The 7,952-nt window shown below is 40.9% G+C and overlaps 1 protein-coding gene across 1 annotated transcript; it reads right to left on the bottom strand.

The window, feature by feature from the left end:
• Positions 1-1,470: 1,470 nt before the first annotated feature.
• LOC104522511 (alpha-1-antitrypsin) lies at positions 1,471-5,706 on the bottom strand. The gene is made up of 4 exons (XM_010164831.1): positions 5,052-5,706; positions 4,104-4,374; positions 3,398-3,545; positions 1,471-1,680 (listed from the first exon to the last, which is right to left on the bottom strand). The coding sequence occupies exons 1-4, from the start codon at positions 5,704-5,706 to the stop codon at positions 1,471-1,473; spliced, it is 1,284 nt and encodes a 427-aa protein (XP_010163133.1).
• Between the last annotated feature and the right edge of the window lie 2,246 nt (positions 5,707-7,952).

Below are 7,952 nucleotides of genomic sequence, written 5' to 3'. Positions count from 1 at the left end.
CCCCCCCCTCCCCTGTCCCCTGGGAGTGAGGGGTAAGCGGGTGAATGGCTGTGTTGGCTGCTGGCCAAGGGCTAGCCCAGTGAAACTATCACAGGGTTCTGGCAGGACTTGTGGTCCCATGGAGGGGAGCCCACAGTGGAGAATTCTGTTTTTGATACACTGTACCCTGTAGGAAAGACCCATGCTGGAGCAATTCATGAAGAGATGTCACCTGTTGGAGGGACACTAGGCTGGAGCAGGGGAAGATCGTGAGGAGGAAGGACTGTCAGAGATGAAGCATTATAAACTGACTGCAACGCCCATACCCCATTCCCCCTTCCCCTGCACCACTCAGGGAGAGGAGGTAGAGGAGTTAGGAGTGAAATTCAGCTTGAGAAGAAGGGGTGGAAGGTGTTTTTAATTATGTCTTTATTTGTTACTATCCTTCTCTCTTTTTAATTGACAGTAAATTAAATTAATCTGCTACATCACAGCTCTCCATTCACATCATGCTGCTGGTAACACCAGCTTCTGCCTACTCAATGCTCAGGAAGGTGTCCAAGTCACCTTGCTGCACTCCAAACATCAGCTTAATTGAGAGAAATCTCTTGGAGGCACTGAGCTTGCAGAAGTAGGTGGAGGGCAACATGATTAGCTGTCATTTGGACAACAGAGACATGATCTCCAAGGCTGCTGTCACCAGTTTCTGGAACCAGAGGATGGGTTTTGCCAAATCTAGTTCTCCTAGGGAGCCCAGGCTTTACTGTATATGCACAAGACCATTAAGGATGACCATTTGTGCAATGATGTGCAACTTTCATTAACATAGAAGCTAAATTCTTGCCCTGCTAGAAAAGTTGGGCCCCTTACTCTGGAGCAACTAATGAGGAATGGAGATGGGAGCAAGGGCTTGGAGCTGGCAGGAGACAGTTTTCGAGCTGTAAGGGAAAGGATTACTCTTTACCCAGGAACATCCACCATCTAGGAGAGGAAAGGTTTAACAGTTCTATGTTTCTATTTCCCTTCTTAGCCACTGAGCCCTGGAAGGACTTCAAAGACAAAGAAGACTTCTCCTGGGATTCGCAGTGGAATGAGAGGGAGGGAAAGGATGGTTTCTCAGCTGAAGGGGATGTATTTGTGGTTTCTGAGCTCAGGATTTGATATGCAGGAAATAGGAGACATAAGGAGTTTCTCAGTCAGGAGCAGAAAGTTTTATCTTCGTGCAAGGGACCATGGCACCAGTGATGAGCGAGTGAGGTAGGGAAATGTTTGTCTGTTGAAGATCCCACTGCTGGTTAATCGGCCTGGGTCACTTTGTAAACATGGCCCACTCATGCTTGAACCCAACTGTCTGTTTGTAAGTGAAAAATAACTTCATGTAATATTTATTTATTTGTTAATTAGGGATCAATTCTAGACCATTTTTGCAAAGAAGTCCCTGGAAGGTGCACAAGCTCTCTTCTCTGCACTGGGAAGTACAAGTGCTCTGGCCTAGTCTTCCTTGGCAGCTGGGTTCATAATTTTCCCCATGAAGAGGACGCCATCAGTAGTTTTGTCAATAACCATCATCAGGAAGGGCTTGTTGAAGCTGATGTGAGGAGGAGGAGGAAACTCTGCAGACAATGGTACCATTTCTATCACGGTCACTGCAGCAGCCTCTGTGCCATTCTCACTAACATCCACTGTGGCCTTGTGAATTGCCTGCAAGGGAAGCAAAAATTAAAATCTAGGTACAGAAGAGTGAGAAGCATCTGGGGACAAACTTTCTTTCTTTATCACTTTGAGAAGGCAGTTTTTAAAATAAAGCACAACATGAATGTAGAACCAGTGTGTTAAAGATACTCAACGCTCAGCATTTCCAAGACAAGCAGAGTTTGTTCTGAGTTCAGGGAGCGTTTTCTTCAACACTCCGAAAGAGTCAAACTTGGCTGCTTGCAGAGACTGAGTAGCACAGAGAGTATTTATTTTTCTGTTGTTTCTCAGAGTAAGATTTTGTCCTTGGTATTTAACACAGAAGATGGAAGTTTTCATTTTGCATTAATGTCTGTGTATGCAAAAAAAATCTTTCTGCAAAGACACAATAATGACAAGCTTTATAAATTGTCTTTCTGTAGCACAGCCCACTGATATGATTTTACAGGGCTTTCTGTGGTTGGTGTAGCAAATTCATATTTCTGAATTCATGCGATCTTATTTGGTCGTCTTTGACCAGCCCTCCGTGTTTTTTCTTCATTGTTCATAACATATCTGAAATTTCGTCTCATGGGGTCCTGCTACCTTTCCTCTTTTCACTTGTCCTATATCTGTAATCCAGGTGTTTACACAGGTAATAAGATATTACTCAGTGTGGGGAATCACAAAATCATTAAATAATATAGGTTGGAAGGACCTCTAGAGGTCATCCAATGCAACCAACCACCATACACTGTTAGCTCTTGACATTACATAAGGCTGCTCAGGGTCTCGTCCAGTCAAGGTTTGATTTCCAAGCATGGAAATTTCATAACCTCTCTAAGTAACCCATCCTAATTTTTGATCAACCTCATGGTGATTTTTTTTACACCATATCTGATGAGAATTTCCCATTTTCTATCTTGTGTGTGTTGTCTCTTGTCCTATCACTGTTTACCTGCAAGAAGAGTCTGAGTCCATCTTCTCTGCCCTCTCCTAATAAGTATCAGTAGCCAGCACTAAGAACTCCCTTTCAGCTTCCCTTCTCCTGGTTGAACAAGTCCAGGTCTTTCAGTCTCTCCTCATACATCCCGTGTCCCAGCTACATAGCCATCCTGCTCACCCTCCTCTGGACTCACTCTGCTCCAGTATGTCCCCATCTCCCTTCCATTGAGGAACCCCAGATTTGATGTACTCCAGAAGTGGTATCACAAGTGCAGAATAGAGGGGAAGGATCACTTACCTCATGACACAAGGTGTACATTCCCTGGGACATTAGGGAAATCACTTTGCTTTTCTGTGTGTCAGTTTTTTGTTTGTGAAATGGAGCTATCCCTGCCCCACAAATCTGCTGTCCATATATATTCTGAGGCGCTCAGATAATGCAGTCATGAAAAGTGTATACATAGGATAAGAATGACTTCCCAAACTTATACCATAACTATGACTCTTGTCATGCATTAATTATTTTACAACAGCTTTTTGTGAAATTATTCCTGTTATCCTTTCTAGATCTATTTTCTTCTTCAGAGACCAAGTGAATTTGCAGGATTGCTATGCAGTAGACCATTTAATATTAAACTGTAGGAAAAACAGCCATTTAATGCCTAACCTTTACCTTCCTTTATTACCATCAATGAGCTGTGACTACACTCCAGAAGTGGGATCAGTCTATCTGCAGAGATAAAACCCACATGTAAGCAAGGCAGACAAATCTCTGGATTACCATCTCTCTTTGCGTACTTACTTTGGAAACCTTCAGAAGAGTTTTTTCTGCCACTCCAGAGAGATCAGCCTGGTCACTGAACACCTCTGTCACACCCATTTTCTCAAACAGGTTCTTAACATCATAGGAGCCGGAGACAGAGAATTTTGGAAGGTCCAGGTAGATTTTTCTTTTCAAAAATAAATGAAAAATGTGAGTTTATTATTGCAAGATCCCTCAATACAATAGCTGCTGCAGGTATACACCCATTCCAAATACCTGTGGAGCTAAATCTTGGCTTTCTAACACAGTGATAAATTCCATGTTAAGGAAGCAGAAATTGAGGTACCTGTTCCACCAGCCACAGTCTGATTAGTGGTGCAGGGACAGAGTGCTGTTTATGAAAGTGACTGACTGGAAAGTATCATCCAGGCTGGAGAAAACTAAATTGTATTTTCTTTTGAATGGGATTCTTCCTGCTCAAGGCAGGCTCCCGAGGGGAATGTACCCGTGTGCAGGATCTTCACAGATGGTAGCACTCCCAACTGCTGTGACTGGTGGGGCTGATGACAGGGTTCCCCTTAGGTATGAAATCACCCGATACCTTGTCTGAGTTAAAGAAACCATGCAATCCTTGTTCCTCAGAGCTGTGCTTAGTAACTCTTTGTGGCATCCCAAGCTTTACCTTGCCTGAATGAGTAGTTATGACCTGTTCGATATTTAAACAAAGCATCAGTTAAAAAACTACCTTTTTTCAAGTGATTTTATCCACTTAGACACTGTTTCTTTTAGCAGAGCATCCTCCAACTGCTTCATTGTCCCTTCATCAGGCAGAATAAACAGTGAAGTAACATTTCCTTTGTATGGGATTTCTACTACCCAGCAAGACAACTGCTCATCCCTGTGGATATTAAAGGCTTTGTTTTGGTGCATCATTTTGACCTTAACAGAATTCTTGGCATCCAGCAAGAAGTCATCATCTCTGGTGACCAAATTGTTGAAAGGTTTTTCCCAGTAGCCTTTTGACAAAAGAATAAACATAGAATTGAATAAGATGAAAAAGAGACTAATAAAGGCATCTCACATTAGTTGATATTTTAAATACTTTATTTGAACTGTAAAGGCAACAACAAGCCTAATTCATTTTAAGGATCCTTGTTCCCTGGCCATGGAAAGAATCTTCATGTTATTTCAATGATTCTAATAAAAATCACACTAGAAAAATATAGGCTGAGGAATGCCATTGAAAAGACCTGAGCATTTGCCTGTTAAGGCAATGGTAAAACTTCCACAGACTCCCAGTATATGGGCTCCAGGCTTATTCCTTTCATACATGTGTCATCCATGTTCGACAGTGTCCTGCACAGCTGAACACCTGTGCCTTTCAACAAATGATCATAAATTCCCAAGCTCATCCTTTTTGAATACTTTCATCTCTGAATCTGGCCTAAAATTGATACAACATTGATCAATACTTCTATAGGTTCTTTTTTTTTCTTCCTTTTTTATTTACTCATCTAGAAATTGGTTCTTCATACCTGGCTTTCAAATATTTCTTTGTCATTTAAAAGTAGAAAGACATATTTTAAATTAGATGATAGCATAGGTTCACAATGTGAAAAAAGTTACGTTTCTTAGATCTAGATAAGACTTCCAGAGCTTATGTGCATAACTGCTACTCACATTTGTTACTCACCTTTAAAGAAAATGTAGTTAACCAGAACTATCACAGTATCCGGCTCAAGATTCTTGAATAAATCAACAATTTTCCCATGGGTTTTTGTTTCTATGTACTTATTGATTTCTTTTATGGCCTCTGGAGGATTCTGGAAGTTACTAGAAATAGCTTCAGAATAATAAAAATTTGTGACATCATTCAAAAAATTTTGTAGCAGTTTCAGTTGGTCATCTATGAACAGGGCATTGCCCATGTTCAACTGGACTTCTCGGTGTGGGTCGTTCAGCAGCTGAAGGACATGCTGAAATCCCTGATGGATCTCCTGCTGCTCCATCTTTGTCAGGTTGAAGGCAAGACCTTTGTGCAGCTGTCTGAGTGTGTTTGATCTGGCCCCCAGGGAGAGCATTGCAAAGGCAGTGGAGATGCTCAAAGGGGAGAAGAAAATGTTCTTGTTGCTGTCCTCCTCTCTGATCTGCTTGTAAAACCTAAACGCAAAGTCAGCATTGCTGGGGGCTATCTTGACATGAGCCAGGTTTTCACCTTCAGCCTGGGAATGGTCTTCTGGAAGATGGGGTATTTTTTGTTCCTGCTGTTCATCATTGAGGTTGGACCTATGTTGACCCTGGACTTGAAGTCCAAGAAGCATCAAACACAAATACAATGCAGACTTCATTTTCCTCCTAAACATTTCTGTTAAGAAAGGATAGAGCAACTTTTAGATCTAAAGAATTTTATCTTTCCACCATAAAAATAGTTTTTGTATTCTAGATGCTGATTTTCAGATGTCAGTCTTTAGGATTATTGCTCTATTTAGAAATACTCTTCTACTTGGCCTCCTGGATAGTCTATTTCTAGTCAGTTCTCTCAGTTTCTGACCAATGAGCAAAGGAAGTACGATATTAAGGTAGCATCGCAAGGGAAGAATCAATGCTGTGTAGGTTTCTTGAGGTATTGTGCCTTAAATAGTTCTTGCCTCTGACCAGCACGACCTCATTGCACTCCTAAGTGCCTTTGGGTGCATGGCTGAGATCACGTATTGGCCCCCATATATTCGGTAAGTACTTTGGCAGAGGGACTGAGTTTTGCTGATGTGTTTCTGTAGTACCCATGGTCTTGTTACTACTTGGGTTTTCAAGCACTGCAGTGATACAGAGATAATGTCAGTTATAGCTGTGAATAAAATCCATCTAAATGCTAACTTTTAACCTGTTTATATCTTTCTGCCTCTTGTGTAGCAGCTCTGAACTCAAGAACCATATTATTTTAAAACATTACCTTAAATGTTTCAGAAAATTGAGAATACAAGAAAGTTTATTGACTTTCTCTATTGTACATAAACTATCCATAAGGTTGCAAAGCCCAAGACTCAAGAGTTTATCAGAAGCTATAGTAGAATATGGCTTGCTGTGTATGTACAATTCAGTGACCTTTCCTTTTCAGGGGAAGAACCATGAAATATATTGGAGAAGAACGTTCTCCATAGGCTGCCTCACCTAAATTATCTCAAATGACAGAAACTCAAAACCATGAAGTAGACAGTGGCCTGCAGGAAAATAGAGACCATATGAATTTTGTTCATAGAAGCTGTATACTTATTCTGGAGCATGGGCTTATGCCCCAAGGTCTGCCTTAGGCTGTGTGTCTAACCCACGTTTAGGTCTTACATCAAACTTTTCATGAATAGTTTTTAATTCAAGGTTCCTCCTTTTCTGGCTGCCCAGTATGAAACACTGGAGATATAAGCTGTGGAAGTGCTGAGTATGGGAGCTGTGCTCAGCATCTCTAAAATGCTGGGTAAAATCATTGACTCTCAAAGAAAAAAGGTATTCTAAATGGAGATAATTCATTCTGGTCTGGTAAGTACTCTTTTCATGATTCCACAAATCTGCTTTTGAGAGAGACTAATTTATATTCCAGGCCACTTGACTGCAAGTAGCCTAGTCTTTAAGCATGCTGGAAGTGCAGGGATTCTACTCTCATCAGTGCTGCATCAGCCTGGAGTGGTCAGGCCATAGAGATTGCAAATAAATTTACTCGTCTGGGAGCAGAGACAAGGTTTTGTTCTTCACCTTGGTATTGACTGTTGAGTACTCATTTTGGACATTATCTCCCAGTCATTGTGCCACTATAGCTAGGAGCTGGATCACTGACTGAATACTGCTTCTAACACTTAGAACAAATTATTTTAGCTTAGGAAGCTAAAATAATTTACAATTACTGTACAAAATAAATTCATCTCAGAATTAAATACTGTGCAATAAATGGCAAAGATCACAGACAACATGAATTCAAAGACTTCTAAGAAAGCATAATACAGTACTTACAGTGCTGGACCTCTCTTTCACAGTGCTTTTTCCCTATTCTTCATTTTGCTGGGTAGTATTAAGTTAATGTCCACTGGTAAATATTAAACAGAGCAAATAAGATTTATTTGCAAAGCAAAGACTGAGTAAGCTATTTTTTTCTGGACATCAAATATTATAAGTCTATTTTCCCGTCAGAAGGCAGAATGATGCCAGCACCTAGGGCTCTGAGAGGAGAGAAAGAGCAGGGACATTGCTACTTGAGATTGAACTAAACTATGGGCAAAAGAGTTTTGCAAGGTAGTCTGGCATAACCATGGTAAATGAGCTTTAGAAGGCAGGACGTTAGAAAAGCTGAAAAGTTAAGATAGGGCCAAAGCAATATCTGTTTATAAAAAGAATTCTGTGTCCCACTGAACTGTCTGCATGGGACATCCTGATGCAAGGATGCTACCTAATTGAATACCCAAGGCAACAGCAACTTTGTTCAGAAATAGTTCAATATCTGTTTCCCTGCAGCACACACTGCAGGTATCCCCTAACTGACATTATTTGAAGGGCTCATTTATTAGATAAATCTAATCTACCTTCTGCTAGATCAGGTTGCTCAAAGCCT

This window comes from Antrostomus carolinensis, unplaced genomic scaffold (assembly GCF_000700745.2).
Source record: "Antrostomus carolinensis isolate BGI_N321 unplaced genomic scaffold, ASM70074v2 scaffold1743, whole genome shotgun sequence".
Taxonomy (NCBI): domain Eukaryota; kingdom Metazoa; phylum Chordata; class Aves; order Caprimulgiformes; family Caprimulgidae; genus Antrostomus; species Antrostomus carolinensis.
This window is presented reverse-complemented; position numbering and strand designations above follow the sequence as displayed.